Source organism: Semicossyphus pulcher, unplaced genomic scaffold (genome assembly GCF_022749685.1).
Source record: "Semicossyphus pulcher isolate SPU_LCO1_2020_fin unplaced genomic scaffold, fSemPul1.0.p SCAF_4, whole genome shotgun sequence".
NCBI lineage: Eukaryota > Metazoa > Chordata > Actinopteri > Labriformes > Labridae > Semicossyphus > Semicossyphus pulcher.
This window is the reverse complement of record NW_027211715.1, coordinates 25536734-25555743: the sequence shown is the minus strand read 5'-3', so window position 1 is coordinate 25555743 and position 19010 is coordinate 25536734. Positions and strand designations below refer to the sequence as shown.

The 19010-nt window shown below is 41.3% G+C and overlaps 1 protein-coding gene across 1 annotated transcript; it reads left to right on the top strand.

Annotated features, from left to right (window-relative positions):
• The first annotated feature begins 4622 nt into the window (after positions 1-4622).
• Positions 4623-18357, top strand: LOC138607473 (occludin). Its single transcript, XM_069680091.1, has 8 exons — positions 4623-5204; positions 6654-6845; positions 7206-7373; positions 13051-13214; positions 15176-15394; positions 16030-16201; positions 16701-16742; positions 16987-18357. The coding sequence occupies exons 1-8, from the start codon at positions 4623-4625 to the stop codon at positions 17086-17088; spliced, it is 1641 nt and encodes a 546-aa protein (XP_069536192.1). The 3' UTR covers positions 17089-18357.
• Positions 18358-19010: the final 653 nt, after the last annotated feature.

The window sequence follows — 19010 nt, the reverse complement described above, 5'->3', positions numbered from 1 at the left end:
CATACTTGTTAGAAAAAACAAATTCAAGTGAGGGAAAATGGTGAATATGGAGAAAAACACGTTCAAAACATTCAACATTCAAACATGTAATAACCTAATAATAGTAACATAAACAAGTCGTCATGCATTTTGAAGATTGAACCATAAATCTGACAGCGTCATCATCTTGTACGCTTGCTGTAAACCGCAGAAAGCCCGGCCTCTAGCGGTTTAACTCGGAGGTGCAGCGGTGTTGTCCGGTCGGTGGGCCTCATCATCACCACGAACAGGCAGGCGGGACAAAGCACTTGTTCAGAGGCTGCTGCCTGTGAGGGAACCGTTGTCTCCGTCTCCGCCTGGGACAGCGACTTACAGCGGACTAATAAGGTTAGCCTCAATATAACTAGTTCACGTTAGTGAACTAGGAAACTGGAACATTTTCTGACGGACACATTATTTTTCCACAACTGTTGAACACTTTCAGAGATTTGGAAGGAAACCGGGACTGGCAGTGTTCAAGTATTCCCCTTCAGCGACCCTCCAGGTAAGACAACATGACGGTGGTTAAAGGTGATTTTGAAACCCGTATTTGAGTTTTTCTATCAATATAAACTTACAATAAGGTGTGAGTTGTTTAAAGTCGCTACCGTTACAATAACGCTCACAACATTCACCACCAGTAACGTTTGTTAACGGTACAATTCTAACCGTTGAATGACTTCAGGTGGGGCCGCTTTACACTTGTCAGCTAAAAATGTTATTAACTTAATCAACAGTTGATTATTTGTTATTAAGGAATCAGTTTTAAACGATGAATACCAAGAATATACCTGGTCAAATCGAAAGAATATAATTTCAAGGAAAACTTATCATTATAAGGGTCTATTTAAACATTAGCTAATATGACGTGATTAGTGCTGGATTTAAGCTAACTATGAAAGGCTGAAAACAGACACATAAGTCAAACTGTGATGAAAGTAGTAGTGAAAATCACAGCAGGTTCGACAAACTATACAATCCTTTCAATATAATTAGTGTAAACTACATTGCAAAAACATCTTGACTGTAAACATTGAACTCATTTATTATGTTTCATCATTTACTTTAAGTTATTTATCTGGTTAGAAAAATGACAAGATATGAAGAATCTATTTTATTTATTTATTTTTATTTTATGTTGTAAAGTACATTCTACATATTTGTTGTCCTTTTTTGTTGTCTTATATCCAACATAAAGCCAAGCTATAACAAATGTGGGAAAAAAAGATACCGATATGAATGTGGAAGGACAATATATTAGAAACAGCCCTTAGTACAATGTAATACGTCAATCTCCAACATGGCAAAGAATCAGCGTCTCTCTGAAAATGATTTTGTGTTAATGTGAAGTATGAAAGTAGACCTGAAACATTTTTTGCTGAATACATAAAAACCTTTGTTTTCTTTTCCTCAAGTTTAACAGTTTTTTCTTACGATCATGGAGATTTTACTGTGGTGTGTTTTTGGGCAGGAACTCTCGGCTGACTCTTGTGCGTATGCCAGTGGGTCCCTGCCTACATGGGGCATGCAGGGGCATAATTGTTTTTGACAGATGTGAGACATGTGACTGTATGACTGGAATTCCTTTATCAGCAGCAGATGATAGAGTCTCTGTGTTGTAGTGCAGCTCAGGCTGCGGCTGGTGGGTGTCTGACCTGACCTGTGACTGTGGTCCAAACTCTGAGCTCTCTGCCCAGCATGAAAACTAGATTTGGGAGCCAATTTGGACAAACACTACTGTTGTACTACTACTACTACTACTACTACTACCACTACTACCACTACTACTACTACTACTACTGTTAACACCTACTGTTGCTGCTGTGCTCCTGCTGCTACAGTTAATGCATTGGGTGAAAGTATACTACCCTGTTTACTAAATTCCTACTTTATTCCATAAAGAAAAGTACAACATTCTTTTTTTGTAGGTTAAGAGGAGTTTAAAATTCAGCTTTTCAAGATTTTGAACTCCGTGATCCCTCTGTACTTCACAGAGAGACAGTTTTGGATCAAAATGTGCACTCTTACCTTAACAAAGTAAAAAAGAGCACCCCTGAACAGTTGTATAAGGCCTTTGGAGGTCAAACTCACAGCTATTCTCTGTGTGATTTCATTGCTCATAAATGAGCCTCAGATTATTTCCGATATAAACAAATTCTACAGTAGAAAATAAACCAAGACCCACTGACTCGTGTGGCAACCTGTTGATCAACAATTAAGGACACCTGACACCACTGCACACAAAGTACCCATCCACCTGTCCTCCCCTCTCTCTCCCTGTTTCTCCTGCCTCTCTCCTCTCAGGAGCAGCACAGAGGAGCCCTTGTTTGATCCGCCCTGGACAGTGCCCCAATTTTCTTTCTTTCTTTTTTTTTTTTTTTACCCCAACTCCATGGAAACTCTGTTCCCGTGACGAGCAGTCTTGACTTTTTGCCCCTCCTGCTCCCGAAACAAAGGCGAGAAGTTATGGAGGGAGGGAGGAGAAAAAGTGGGGTGGGGGCAGGGGAATTGTGAGGGGGATGAAGGATATGGAGGAATGAGGGAGGGAATAATGGGAAGGTGTCTGGGATGGAGGCTCCGAGGCGAGACCTCTTCTGCCCTGTGTGCCAGAGTCCCATAAAGAGAGGAGAGTTATTACCCGGACTGTAGACCGAGGGCAGTGCCAGGGACTGTCTGTCTCTCTGCCTGTCCTTCTGTCTGTATGTCTACATTTCTGAATGACCGTTATCTCAATCACAATGTGTAGATGGATGACAGGGGTTGAAAGTTATAGTTGCTAGGTTCATTTTGAAGCTTATTTTCATTATAAAGCTTCATTTAAGCTGCTTAGTATCCTGTTTACTTAAGACAAATATCGTAATAGTAAGACAGAGCAAATGTCCTTTGATAGTAGCCTAAATTAATCAGAGCTGATAATCTTAATCACCTAATACAACTTACAATAACTTTCATTATCAGTTAGGCTGATAATGATTTTTTTATTTGATTAATTGTGGCGGCTGTAGCTCATTGGTGGGTCGGTCGTCCCAGAGTTGGAAGATTGGGGGTTCAATCAATCACTGACTGCTACAGTCACATGTCGTGGTGTCCTTGGGCAAGACACTGTCCAGCTAGAAGTGTTTTGTTCTAAGAACGTTCTGAGTAATGTTTTGTGCAGGAAGTTTTTATTTGGTTCTCAAAATGTTCCTTCTCCTAATAGTAGGAGAACGTTCTCTGAGAACATTTTCATAAAGTTGCAGTGAGAATGTTCAAATCACATTTCAGGAAGGTTTTATCAATCACGTTCTGATAGTTCAGACCAAACTAACATCCTGAAAAGATCCTCAGAATGTTGCATTTTTGACTGGTAGTATGACAAAAGAAAGCATCCAGTCAACTCATTTGAAAAGCTGGAGCCACAGAATATTTGGCATGTGAGTTCAAAATATGACTCAATGTTTTATTTATCTGCATATTTGCACATTTATTTAAATCTGGAGATTTTCTAATTGAATAAACAACTAGTTTAGTTTTAGTTCTGTACAATGGAGAGAAGATTAATTGGCAACAATTTTTTTTGTCAAGCAAAAATCCCAAACTTTGTCAAACTTCCAGCTTCTCAGAAGTGGGAACTTGCTCCTTTGTATCATGAAAATTCCAAATCTTTGCGTTGTGGACTGTTGATCTGACAAAACAAGTCGTATGAAGACTTTGGCTCTGGGTGCATGTTGTGCTTGGCATTTGTCACAATTTGATGATATTTTATGGACTGAACAGGTAATAATTTCATGAGAAAAAATAATAGATAAAGGAATATTGAACAAAATCATTTATTGCCCCCCTTGGATTCATGAATTATTCACCCTTTTGTTTGTGGTGGCTGTTAAAAGGTCATTGCACTCAGGTTTAGATAAGAGTTGGAACATAAGGAATAAGTAAAAGTTTGCTGTTTACATGCCTTTCATTCAAACATGTGGGCATTCCACTCCTGCGAGGGCTTAGTGTAGAAGAATGGGCATTGTTAAGTCGTTTACACTGCGGCCTTGGCTGTCTCTCTCTAAGATTTGTAACTGAAAGAAAACAAAATTTGAGCTGGAGGGTGGGATGTGAAATGTTCAAAGTCTGGCTGGTCGTGTGGGGGCCGGAGAGAAACTCCTACAGTCTGTGAAGAGGCAAAAAGGGCAGTATTGTTGTTGGGCTGCCCTCCCCGTCCTGGTACCGACATCTCCACACTCATTCTGGGTTTGCTGCTTCAGAGACCTCAAAGTTAAGGTCATTCCTCTAATATTTCTATACTCTGTTGATGTAGGAAAGCAGGTAGTTCATGATCAGAGATAAACTTCCTGCTTCATTCAACTGAAGAGAAAAACACACAAACATGTGCCCTTATAAATCACGCTCTCTTGGAAATGGTAAAACATTTACACCGTTCTGTTACTCAGCCTCATTACCAAAGACAGTCACGCCTTGCTTTCCCATATCTGCACGTACAGTTACTCATATCAGTGCTGTTAGAAAACAAGCCAGCTGGACAATTCCTCCTAGCTCTGTACAGGACACTTTGCTCTCTCGGCTGATCTGAAACTCTTTTTTGTTTTGTTTGCAGTTCTGGACTTCTTTGAGCCATGTTTGACAAGCAGCACTACGAGAGTCCACCGGTCTACAGCCCTCCTTTCACCCCGCCATCCAACAAGGGCTTTGGTTCTCGAAGCAGCTTCCAAGCCCCTCAGAGCGATTACAACGCCTACCCACCTCCGCCAGGATCCTACTACATCGAGGAGAAGCCGCAGCAATTCTACAAATGGCTGTCGCCTCCTGGGATCGTCAAGGCCATGATGGCCACAGTGCTCGTGTTGTGCGTGGCCATTTTCGCCTGCGTGGCCTCCACTCTCATGTGGGACATCCAGTACGGATATGGAATGGGGATGGGGATGGGAATGGGCTACGGCAGCGGGTACACTGGCGGCAGCTTCGGTTCAGGATACGGTGGTTATGGAGGCTATGGGGGTTACGGAGGCTACGGCAACAACTACGGCTCCTACGTGTCACCGTACTCGGCGAAAACAGCCATGATTGCTATGGCGGCCATTAACTTCGTAGGGGCCCTGGCCTTCTTCATCACCAGCTTCTCCAAATCCAACACGGTCCGCAGTAGGAAGTTCTTTCTGGCCCTGATGATAACCAGCATCATCATGGCTGTCCTGCAGGTAACAGTCATTCACATTTAGTGGTTTGCTTGTGTTTATGTTGGCCTGGTCCCCTCGCATGGAGGAAACATAAAATATGACACGGATGATGGAAGATTAAATTATTGGAAGCATAAGATTTCTGTGAAGAAAAAGAAAACTGCAGCTCAAAATGGTCGGTGTGATTTCTTGACGGCAGAAATAGAAAGTTAATTTTTTCTGCACTGTTTTGTCCTTATCTAATAACAACCAGTCAAGCACTTTGTTTGTTAGTCATCAAAATAAGAGCGTCATTTCTCACAGATTTTGCAGCTCCTTTGATTTTGATAACTAGCCTGTTTATTGTCATGTCTTACACACGCGCCCAACCAACAGAGTCTTAGATTAGACCTTATAATGTATACAGGACCAAAAAAGTAAACTACTTTACAAACTTCATGCTCAGGACAAAATATTTTGTCTCCTCTCATGAACTCATTGGCAAATTTCCAGAAAAAAACACTCCCCAGCTAAAACAGGTCAAGTCTATTGACATCAGATATCATAAACCAAGATGGAGGACAACATGCGTAAAGGTATAAAGGACAATAAAGCTCAAACTGGACTTCATTGTCACTCTTAATAAAACAACACACACAGGTTGCTGACCTTATATTCTGCTTCCTTTATATATGCTTTTGCACTGTGTGTGTTTTTATATATACTGTATATGACAATTGAAGTTGGTACCCTACATGTGCATCATCACGTTTGTGTTTTCAGCCGCACGCTGAAACATCTCACATTAATGTCAAATCAATCACACACATCCAAACTCACAAACGCCCTGCTCTGTTATGTGCGGCATTTGAAGCTGCATGTTTCCAAAAACCCCAAATACCAGAAGTTTAATCTGAAACAGTCTAACTATGTGTCAACGGTTTAACTCTGTTCAGACCACAGTGGTCTAAGAGCTGATTGATAAACACACGTTTATCCAGAGGTTTGTCCGACACCACACCAAAATGTTTGTAATGCTGCAGTATGTGTAATCCTGCAGATCCAGAAAGACACATATTACTACATACTGATGGTGCCTTAGAATCATGTTCAATGATGAAAGAGAGTCCAGTTCACGTATATCTAGTTGACTGGACTTCATCTTAAGTGCTACACAACTGACCTTTTAACATTTTATTTTACTACTTTTTCTTACTGCTGCTGCTTATAATGCCAGAAAATTAGAATTTTCTGACTCAAGTAGAGTTTAACTTGATTTCCTGTAAATAAATGTTACAGATTATTTGTGCAAGAATGTGTAAAATTCAAAGCATCCTTGTAAATATGGATGTATTTTGATGTTTCCAGCTGTTTAAGCTTGAACCAATATTAATACAGCTTTGTCTCAGTATTTATATTGACTACTATTACGAGTCTTTTTCAATGAGATCTCAAGATGTCAATGTGCTAACCTCCTGTTTGTTTTTCCAGGGCATCATAAACATAGTCTACATCGTCGGCGTGAACCCCATGGCCCAGAGCTCCTCCAGTGCTATGTACAATCCCATGCTTATGATGTGCCAGAACCTCTACCAGACCAGCTACTCACAGATGGGAGGAGTGGGAGGCTTCCCCATGTACAACCAGTATCTGTACCATTACTGCTTCGTGGACCCACAGGAGGTTTGTGGCTCTTCATGGAGACATTTTGTAGTCGATCAGTAGTAGTCAGGATCATTTAAAGAAGATGTTATTGGTGCTTGGGTCCTTGTGTGTAAAGCTGTTGGAACTGTGGGAAAAGTGAGATAAATATGGACATTACAGCCTCTCATGATTTCAGCTGTCTGCTGTTTTCTAATGAATCTGTTTCTTGAAGTATTCGTTACATTTTTAGATACATGCAGCCACAAACTGTGATATGTATTTCTCCCAATGACGTCACGTGTGTTTGTGTGCGTCTTGTACCAGGACAAACCAGCCTTATCTTGCAGCTTATCTCGTTTGAGACTCCAGATTTCATTCCCATCTTGTTGCCTTTTCTAGGGAGTAGCCATGGTGTGTGGATTCCTGGTTGTCATCGCCTTGGGTGTTGCTGCTTTCTTTGCGCACAAAACTAGGGGGAAGATCTGGCGCTACGGGAAACCTAACATCTACTGGGATGAGCCTCTTGTTGGCGGGAAGACCTCAGAAGGCAGAGACGTAGAGGAATGGGTAAGAGACCAACGGATGGTAGTCACAGTTTAATAAGACTGGGTTTACAGGGGATTTACAAATACAAAAAAAAATCACATTTCGACCCTAACTGACCCTGATTTTGTACATGCACAGCTTGCACTCAAATCAACAGGCTCACCGAGGGTTTAAATCCTGCCTAAGGAAAGTGGATGGAAAGCAATGTTCACCGACAGATTTGATAAGATGATGAAATGATCAGCTGCTGTGCTTTTTCATCGAGGGTTCATCCAAACCTGACGTGTGCAAATTAGTTCCCACCGGTTTTTACAATGCACCAGGTAGGTAGGTAAGTCATCAGTGAGGTAGTCACGCTGCTAAGGTAGTCATCAGTCATAAAGACAGGTCGGGTCATTGTGGTGATGCAGATGCTGTAAATAGACGAGCTGAGTCGTGCAGATTCCCCACGTTGGTTTGTGAGTTGTTATGCTGTTTGTGACATGACTGCGCAATATGACCAGAGAGACTCTGCAGTGTTGTTCACTGCTTTACACCTCTCAGATGTTCTCTTCAATGGTCTTTACGAGTCGAAAGTCCAAAAGGAACGTCGTAAATACACCTTTTATGAGTTTATAGGATTCAGCGGTTACACGACTGCTGCAGCGTTTCCTCTGACCGAGTCACTTTGTTCAGGGTCAGGGCTGATAGCAGTCAGCGCTTGTTTGCTCTTGGTCTACTACCTGGTTTCACTCTGAGTAATCATTAACCGCCTGAGAAGATAGTACGCAGGCAGGCGGTTTCTGGAGAGCCTGCCATCTGGTTTTTAAATGTCAACATCACGCCAGTCATATGGGACTGTTACCTGAGATTGATTATTGACTTGACACCATTCAAAAGATCCGTGTTCAATACAGTGAATGACATGAGTTCAGTTTGAAAATTTAATTGGTCATAAACGGCACTCAGGGTAAGTCTATATATATATTTACTCTTTTGTGTCTTTAAAACTGCCTTTGTGGGACATTTTCTTTTTGGAGGCTACGGTCTGTACTGCAAAAAAATAAAAGCAGAACTGGAGATGTATGCAGGAAAACAATTATTAAACACCCCTAGATATCCCCCCCACCTTTCATCCCCGCCCCCACCGATCTATTTCACCATGCTAACAGATATGTCTTGGATCCATTGCTTACTTAAAAGGACATTGTTTTATATTTTTAAGGGGGTTGAATGACAAAGCTACCTTCTTCTAGCCATGCATTAACTTCAGTAACAGTCTAGTGACTCATACTTAATCTCTTGCACTGAAAAAGAGGTTTGAACAAACGTGTTGTTATCTTGGACGATATAGAGCTGTTTGTTTTTGTGCGTGGTTGTCATTGCCAAGAACGTGGCATCACGCGCTCAGAGGTGTAAGAATAGACGAGGCAAGCTCAGAGTAAATGCACTAGTGTCAGATAATGAAGACTTGCATAATGATGTCATCTGACTTATTTTAAGTACACTGGAGTGAACACCGCTTCGACATTTAGAATTTCACAAGTCTTGACATTTCTTTTGTAAGTGACGGAGTGAAAAGAGTTCAGAGTTATAAAGGTCGGGCTAACACCGTGTCCTAACACCGTGCTTGATTCCATTGTTTCCGATTTGACTGTCCTAACAGCTTGTGATGCTCGCTGACCCTCGCTTGTGTCCCATGCTGTCAGGACAGGGCGCTTTTAAAAGATTTACTGACTGCAATTGCAAACAGATCATTATTTATTCAAGCAACTCGTGGATGTAGGTTGTGGAACATAATAGACTATTGTCCACAAAAGCAGGTCAGCCGAAGTGTGCCATTATTGTGATATATTTTAACAGCCTCAATAAAGCTTTTAATGTTGAGGACGTTCCCTTGCCCTCATTTTCCTCATATAACCAATGTTTATCTCTTTAGTTGCTATGCTACCTGCTCACTGTACGTCTGCCACAACATGAGTCATCAGGTCTTTATGGCTCCTTTAAACACAGTGACAGTGACAGTCTAAGGCTGTGGTTGGTTTGAGTTCGGACCCATCTCTATTTCTGAGCTCGGAGAGGCCTGGTATACTCTGATGACCTCACACACTGGCCTCATTCAGTTCGTCCAGGGATGCGGGCTGCATTGTGTCTGCTGCATGATGTCATCAGAGTTGCTTTCTGCAGGGCTGTGTGCTGGAGACAGACGTGCTACACAGAGTGAAAGCACCCTGAGCAGGTTTCAAGACAACGATGAAAACACCCGTTATTGTGGCTTAAGCTATACTATATATGTGTAGAATAATAGTGTTAGGATGATATTTTAAAATTGATTTATTTGTTTGTTTAACAGTGACATTGATCAGCTTCTGATCTGTATCTGTATCCCTTGACTCTGGGCAGAAAGCAAAGAATAACATATCAAGAAATGTGATGCGGTAGTATAAAAACAAAATTAACTGATGGTACATATTAGCTATAGAGCAACAGCAACAATAGCTAAGATTCATAATTGTATTAAGAGAAAAATATTGCTGTAGATAGAAAAACCAAGATTTTGTTATTGTTTCTCCTAAGGTAGTATCCCTGGTCTGACAGTTGAGGTTTATGGTTTGCTACTTTAAAAGCTGTTTGGGGCAAAATATGTAATTAACCTGACAAACAGCTCAACAGATTTAAAGTAAGATTTTTCCATTTTAAAATTAATTCTGTCCAGCAGTGGTTATTTAAATAGTATTAAAAAAACATAAATGAACAGAAAAACAAAATACTTAAGAATGAAGAAAAGAAAAGTAATAGATATACTTGACTAGTAAAGAGCTGATTTAATTTCCATGGGTAAAGTTGTTTTTACAGAGGTGATCTATGGTTGGAGGGGGCTGCATGGTGGTGCAGTGGATAGCCTCACAGCTAGAAGGTTCCTAGTTCGAATCCCGCTTCAGACGATGGGGGCCTTTCTGTGTAGAGTCTGCATGTTCTCCCCGTGCATGTGCAAGTTCTTTCTGGGTACTCCGGCTTCCCCCCGCAGTCATGCAAGACATGCTCGTTGGGTTAATTGGCGACTCTAAGATTGCACATAGGTGTGAATGTGAGTGTGAAAGGTTGTCTGTCTTTGTGTCGGACCTGTGATTGACTGGGTGTCAGTCCGGGGTGTAACCTGCCTCTCGCCCAATGACAGCTGGGATAGGCTCCAGCCCACCCACCCTGTGACCCAACAGGATAAGCTGCAGAGATAATGGATGGATCTATGGTTGGCTTTGGGCTTTTTGCATCATCTTTAATAAGAAGTTCAAGTAGACATTTTATATCCTACCTGAACCTTTTAATTTTATAGTCTCTGCACTCTTACATCATCAGATGTTTGCTCTCCCTCAGCAGTCCCTGATTTTCCCCTTTTCCATCACGACTGTCTTTGCCATTCTTTTCCTAGTTTTATCACTTCTCTACCTCACTTTGCCTCTTCTACTTCCCCATTTGCTCCTTCTTCTCCCATCCTCCTCCTGTGCTTTGTCTCTCTGCTTCTCTCCTTCATTACCTTACACACTTCTACTGTGCCTGCATCCTCTCCTCACCGCCCTGCAGCCGTTGTGCTGCACAGTGAGAGGGCATTGTTGGGATTCTTGACATGAAGTTTGGTCTTCAAAAGGATTCTCCTGCAGCTCCATGGAGGGCAGCTCTCCCCCACTGAGGCACTCCACCCTCCATGATTATTGTTTTTGGGGGCTAGGCTGATGTTAGGCTCTGCTCCTGCACTCTGAGGAATCTGGGAGATTGCTCAGTTATGTACCACCGAGCAGAGTAGGAAGGTCGATGTTTGTTTGGGTTTCATATAGTTGTAGTAGTACATTTATACCTCTAATCATTGGCCAAAATCAATGTTTGACTCACTCACCAAGGGCCGGTGCTGAAAGATATTATAGACAAGTACCGCATATGTTTACGCCGGTTGTTAGTTGTAGCAGATGTTCATCATCTTACATGTTTCTCAGTTTATCAAGAAATTGGCCGTTTTATAAAATAACATTACCCAACTGTTTTCAGAACTATTGTGTGTCTGTTGAGTTTGTTTGTGTGCTCGTCCTAAGGCAGGTCTCAGACCAAGACTTGCAGCTACTCCATGTAGTTTGTTTTCGAGCGGTGATGAGATGGCGAATGACGAGCACACTCTGTGGTTGGTAGAGCAGAGTTGACAGGAGGAGAACAAACAAACAGACAGACAGGGCGAGCACACAGGCGGGGTTCACAGACAGACAGTGGACAAGGGGCATAGGTAAGCACAGAATTATATAAGAGTCAAGCGAACACGAGGATTAATCTTGTAAAAGCGCTTGTTTTGGCTTTGGTGCTAGTAGCACATTGGCAAACGGAGCTATCTGGCAAAGATTGAAGTGTATAGCGGAGGGATCTAGTGTAGAGGCTTTATGAATGGATGGATTGCAGGTTGATTGACAGCCGAGACAAACAGAAAAACAGGGGACAAACAGGAAACGTGAACGCCTTTACCCCTTGAATCATTAGCCTTCATACCTATTTTAGTGCCCAGTAGCAATATTTTAGTGCTCAGAACTGTTCTAGGTTACTCTACATGGACTACACCTAAATATGATATTACACATAGCAAATAATAGCCATCATATTTTACATAATGACATCAAATCTGTCAACCTTAAAAGTCAGGTACCAAATTTGACCTGACTTTTTGAGTTCCAACTTGAGGAAGCCTTCATGTGAATTTTTCCCATCTGAAACTATTATTTCGGATTATTTTGATACCACATGAATGCAGCATAAGGGAGAGGCCAGGACCATGAGTTCAATGTTAAACCATTTACTTTAGCAATGAACTCTTTTGGTTTTTGTTTCCTTTTGCGTTGTTGTTTTTGTGTGTAACATTTAAAAAACATGAATCCAGTGAGCCTCGCGGGTAGCAGAGATACAGTAACCCCTTTTAAAAGACTTTACTGCTCTGTGTAGAGGTTGTTGTAAAAGGCATCTAATGAGTGATACTTTTACTGGACCCAGTGGACGTGGAAGAAGCAGTGACCGCTCCTGGGGCCTTCATTGTGAGGAACTCCCCTCATGTGGGATGTCTGACCTCACAGGAAGGACTTGGACGTACAGATTAAGGCCTTATTTACATGACGTTCGCACTGTTTCCTTGTCTTTGAATAGAAGAAAGAAAGGAGGAGTGCTTCTGTTCCAGGTGTTCATGAAGACAGACAATAGAAAGATTGTGAAAGCAAAGCTGGAGACATTGTCAGATCTTTTCTGTGTGTGTCCTCATGATTAATATCCTAGTGTTAATCAAACAGGAGATCATAAACAACACAACAATACAATCTCAATGTCTTGAGTTTATTTAGAGAAGAAGTGAGGTTGATTTTCCTATTAGCCTTTAGTCAAACTCTGCTTTTGTTCTCTTGACCTTTTCAAGCACGTTTAACCAAGCAGAGAGCCTCCATTTAACGGAGGAGACGGACTGTGCTGTCCAATTACACGCCTGACTGCTCTTCAAACTTATTTACCATGCTTTTGTTTTTGTTGCTAAGATATCTTTCCTGTTCTCCTCAAGTTAAGACATCAGGAAAAGAGGAGAAAACTAACTGCTTCTTTAACAGGATGCCAGTCAGAAAATGGGCTTGTAGCAGGCCTGGTCTTTGTTATTTGTTTGTTTGTGTTTGCTGAGTCTGTTCCCTTTGTTTCTTCCTGCCTGCTGTAGGTGAACAATGTGGAGGAAAGCCGCAGCGTGCAGGACGCCCCGACCCTGCTGGTGTCGGAGAAGGGGGGCGGTCTGCTCAACGCCTCGGCGAACAGTGTCATCTCCTACCCCCCGGCCAAGGTGGACAGCAGCTCCTACAATGAGGACGCCTTCGACAACAACCAGTGAGTGACCATGTCTTCTGCAGCTCAAGAAGAAACACTCTAAATGTCTTTCCAACAGGACATGTGTGTGGATCTAGTTATTTTTTTAAATAACACGTCTATAAAAATAGTAGCTGCAATATTTGAGTGACTCTCAAGCAAACAACGAACCTCCGAACACGTGACTCACGCAAGCAATATCTAATCACTGGTCTGTTTTAAAGCCCATGAAAACATATTGCCCTACCCACAAAAAGAGCTCTGCGTGTGACCTTTGAGCTCTCGCCGGATTAACTTCTGTTTTTTTTCTCTCGTTCATTGAAAACTCCGAGGAACAGGAAGAGGCAGCCTGTTTGTGAACAAATGCTTTTTTTTTTTTTCAAAGCTACAAATGATTTCTCAAGTACCTTGTTTTTTGTTTGCGTTAACCTCCTCAGCGCTGCAGTATGTGACTGAAAGTGCATTGCTCTTGACAGTTTCATAATACCTCAGTACCTTTGAAGCTTGTGTCAGAAATATGCTCTGAATGACCGGATTAGTGAGGACTGAACTGCTCAGAGACAAAATAATCAAATTTAATGTTGTAAGGGCACGGATTTTGATCCGGTCCTGAGCACTAAGAATATCATTATTTTGATGATTTCCTCTCTCGCAAAGTAAACATAGCTGGCATTTTCATAAGCAGAGGAATGTTTGCCTGGAGTCCTGCTCGACATAGTGCAGCCTTTTTGGTTCAAACTGGTACTGTCTGCACCTCAGGACTTGGATTGCTCTTAAAATCCTTACAAACCCACATAATAGAGCAAGATTCCTTCTTTTTGTTTCTTGGTCATTGAGTGCACTCCACTTGGCACAGAGTCAAATTGCAGGGTCTAAGGAGCAATAATCACCTGTGGTTAAATGTGCTTGCCTCTGTCCATATGGTCATTATTATTATCATGGTATTATTAGTTATTTGGGTCAATTTGTTTATATTTTCAAGGGCATTATTTTACCTTGTTATTTAATTCAGTCAGTGGGATTTACAGTCACTCACAGCAATAGGTTTTATAAACAGGCAAGAATTACTTGGATGACTGAACTATATGATGACTGAGTCGACTCAGGGTTGGAAAAAAAGATACTGAAGCCTTGTGGTAAAGATGTAAATACAGCATTGTTTATCAAGTTTTAGCACAACCGTATCTTTTAATGGACAACATTCAAGATTTAAGACGTTTATTGTCACTCTGGTTCAACAAGTACAACTGTGTGAAATTCTTATGCTGGGAGGCTCCAATTACAAGGGTTAATATTAGATATAAGGGACATATAAAATAAAATAACAAAAAAGGATGCAGTAATAAGACAAAACAAAATAAGGATATTTAAGAAATATGTACATTTTTCTAAATATATATAACATAGGCAAAATACACACATGTAAGGCAGAGGCTAGATCAACATCCACATTACAGTCCTGGAGCAACATTTATTACATAACATTTATTGTCTAGTACCCACCTAAAGCTGAATCTAAATGAGCTACCGCAGGGTTAATGAGTTAGCGAGCTAACTAGGTAGACTCTTATTGTTTTGGTTATTATAATTAATCATTAATACGATCAGGAGCGTTGCAGTTTTCCTTCGTATAGCACATTCAAAATTCGTCCTTGCAGTTTGCTGTGAAAGTGTTGATCTGGGACCTTTACTGTCACGATGAGCCTTGACTAAGACCCGTCTTTGAAACGTTAATCCTGGATAGATTTCATGCTGATCCACGACCACCTTCATCATTGTGATCCCAGATAGATGTGTTTATGTTGATCCTGGACCATCACTGCCACATTGATCCAGGATCATTTGCTATAGTTAATCCATTGCCACATCGCATTTGTGTTTTCTATTAAATTGAAACCCTTATCTGTGAATACAACTTTTCTAGAATCCAAGGGGAAGCCAATCGTTACAAACTGTGTCATGTTTTTGTTGCTGTCCTGCAGGTACTCAGAGAGGACCACCAGCAGACCGTCAGAAGCCTTCTCCAACGAAGGAAGAACAAGCTCCAGCCCATCAGAGGAGATCGGTGGAGTCCGCAAGCCCTCCGCCAACAGGGGCAAGAGACGCCGACGTAACCCTGATATGGATGAGTCCCAGTATGAGACCGAGTACACCACAGGAGGGGAAACGGGCAATGAACTGGACGATGAAGAGTGGGAGAGGTGAGAATCACACTTGTATCTTTGACTCTGTTTGCACTTGATTTTGCATTATGGGCAATTGGATCAGCAGTGGACAGTGTTAAAAAATAAGTGACAAGACACTCTGTGATGAAAGTGAAACTCTCTGTGCAGCTCGTACACTGTCTGGATTAAAGATGTTATTGTCTTCATCTAAAAACACAGACTGTAGATTGCGGGTTAAATACTGTCCCTCCCTCAGGACCAGGCCTAAATTCTTGGTTTTAAATAAAAAAACTTTAAGCTCAACGGATCATGCTCACATGAGAGTTTAGATTTGCAGGACCAACCATATCTTTTGGATAGAGACACTCTGGTGTGGAATAGTAAATAAAAAGCCTGGTAAACAGCAGAGTGAGGCCCTACAGTCTGTTTCTCTCTGTCCAGGAGAGAAGTTAATCCTGTGAGGCATGCCTGTTCACATGGGCTGTACTCAGGCCTAATAAGAGAATTGGGCCAAAGGTACAAAACATGGAAGTCACTATAGTTTATGAGAAAGCAGTATTATTGTGGCTGTGGTTTAATCTGCAACCAGATTGAACTGAAACCAGCCTTCAGTTTACTACTAGTCTTTCGAGTGACTTACACAGGGTGATCTCCTCCTTCTCCTCCTGCAGAGCGTACCCAGATATAAGATCCGATGCTGAGCGTCATGAATACAAGAGAGAGTTTGACACCGATCTAAGGGAATACAAGCGGCTGTGTGCAGAGATGGACGACATAAACGATCAACTGAACAAACTCAGCCGGCAGCTGGACACGCTGGATGAAACGTCTGCCAAATACCAGGTCAGATGCACACACAGCACACTTCCTCAACGGGATCACTCAACACATCCTGTTCATTTAGAAAGTGAAAATTACAAGTAAGGAATGCAATACAGAAGATCCTGCCCGTCCACTGAAACTTAAACATATGGGGGGTGTAACCAAGTACACTACTACTATAACTAAGAACTGTACAATAATACACATGACTTTAATTAACGGGTCTTACCTTTGCCTAAATTAGTAAAAGTAAAATTGAAGCTTTGACAGGTCTGTCCTCAAGAGGAGACGAAAACTACTTTTAAAATGCTTGTTTGTTGAACGGAGGTCGGATAGGTCATTTCTGATGCATTCGAGGAAGTCAGGAAATCTGAAATCTCCTGCTACATGACAAAGACTCAAACAGATGCACAAAGACTTACATGACAGACACCATTGCAGAAAATCGAATCTGATCTAATCGAGCATTCTGCTTTTGTGTAATTTAAGCGCGATAATAATTTTCCTTTTTGTTACACAGGCTGCAGCAGAGGAATATAATCAGCTAAAGGATCTAAAGCAGGTGAGATATCTCTGATGTTGCTTTTTCCAGACTCAGTAAAATCTTGTGAAGTGTTAGCATCAACATCCATAGAACTACGTCTTCAGTACCAAAAATTACAGCATTTATTTTGTTTAGTACTCTGGTTCACATAAAACTTTGTGGTCACTCTTAGATAACTTACTTGTGCTCTTGAGCTTGTACATGCGTGTGTGCACTGTTTTGTTGTATTAAATGACTCATGTGCTCTGTCTCCGCTCTGCAGACGTCAGACTACCGGGCCAAGAAGAAAGAGTGTCGCAGGCTGAGACACAAACTGTTCCACATCAAACGCATGGTGAAGGACTACGACAAGAACCACTCGTGAACCCACCGAGTCCTGACACTCGGCTCAGCAAACACTCTCTGACACAAGCCAAGACACACTCCGACACACATACAAAGACTCTGTGACATGACCAAAGTTACCTGTACAGAACCACACTCACAGACACACGTACACACTCACACACACACGCTCATAGGGAACATCCTGTATGTTAATAATAAGGGTCTTAGACTTGTGTTTTATCTTTCACTCTCATCAGTTAGGTAAAAATATCTTTATAAGTAACCTTTTCTAAGAAGCAGGATCCTCAGTAAGCACTGATATTTTCTGTAAGAGATTCATCTCATTGTTCGCAGTGTTTCGCTGCTCGTCAGGATCAGGGGGCGCAGTTGGTGAGAGGTTGTTTGAAAGTCACCTGACCTTCACTCACCTGTGATAGCACTATCCCCGGTTTCAGCAGCTCTGTTTGCTCTGCAGATTGAAAACTTTTCTTAGTTTTATCTCAGCAGATAAGAAGCAGAAGTGTCTCTAACCCCTGACAGGGCGTTATCTCTGTCACAAAAGAACCCAAGTCGTGCTTTTCTCATCGTCAGCGTTTCTAACTTACTGAAACATCACTGAAGTTAACTGCCCGGGACTTTGTGTTTGTCTCCAATGTACTGGCATTTAAACAAGGATTTTGATACTGATTATTAAAGATGCAGTGAGACCAAAAAGTATGCAACCCGGCCAGTGAGATGTGTGGCATTGTTGTTTTGTAAATACTGTTAATGAATCTTGTTCATGCGACGCACCGATAACAAATTTACAGCATCTCTCTGTTAAGTCTAGCAGATATTTTAGCATTTGTGATAACATCGGTTATTTGTTCGTACTAAAGACCCACAGTGGCTTGTTTTTTAATCATTCAAAATGCGCTGAAGCTATGCAACTTAAAAATCATCCTTATTTTTTATCATGCTCCTCAACAAACTGGAAAACACTGTTTATTTCTCTTCGTATAAGCTAAACTCATCTTTCATTTCACCAATGAAAATGATCATCTGCTGATTCACTGTGTTCAATTATTTTGTATTAATCCACTAAATGTGCAAAGTGTTACGATCTAATGTAAATCATATAATTATTCAGACACACTTTTGATTTGTCATGCATTTGTATTTTTATGAAGAACATTGTTGTCATTTTACAAACCGTTTGCGAGCCATTTATTTTTGTATGGATTTATTTTCTTTGATGCTATTTTAAGACCATTTTTGTAACTGTATACTTCCAAAAGGCATGATGTCTAAAAAGTATTCAACTCTGTAAGCAATAAACATTTCTAATTCTCTTAAAACGAGCACATTTCATTTTCTTTTTATTACCTTTTGCTTTGTTTTGCTGACTCTGTTTATCTGCCGTGGGCGTCCAGCAGGGGGAGCAGGAAGACTTCTCTGCTGATGTGATCACAGTCAGCTCAGTGTGAGCTGTTGCTGCCCTCTTATGGTAAACTACTTCCATAACTTTATTATAGCCATCACTGTGCATCTTTCGAGTGTCACTACATGCTGAACATCACAAAGAAACTGCACGATAAAACGTTGAATTGTTTGTTATTTTTGTCACACATCTTTCTTCCCATTTTTACGTACCATCGCCAATGTATTTAAATACATTTTTGGCTGTGTATATTGACACGGATTCTTTTGTGCATTGCATTTGGGGGCATTTTTGTATTTATACCCACACTCCACAACCTGTAGGGAGGATTTTTTAACATTACCCGCTGATACTGCACTTGCTCTCCTGTGCCTGTCATTCTCGCTGTAGTATCAGTCTCTGTTACCGTGCGTCCAAATTTGTCTTGAGTTAATTTCTCCACGATTAGACCTTACTGGATAAACCTGTTCAACAGATTTCTGACAATTAAGGAAAATCTAATCAATAAGTAAAAGTTGCCTCTGCTGGGGCGCTGGTTT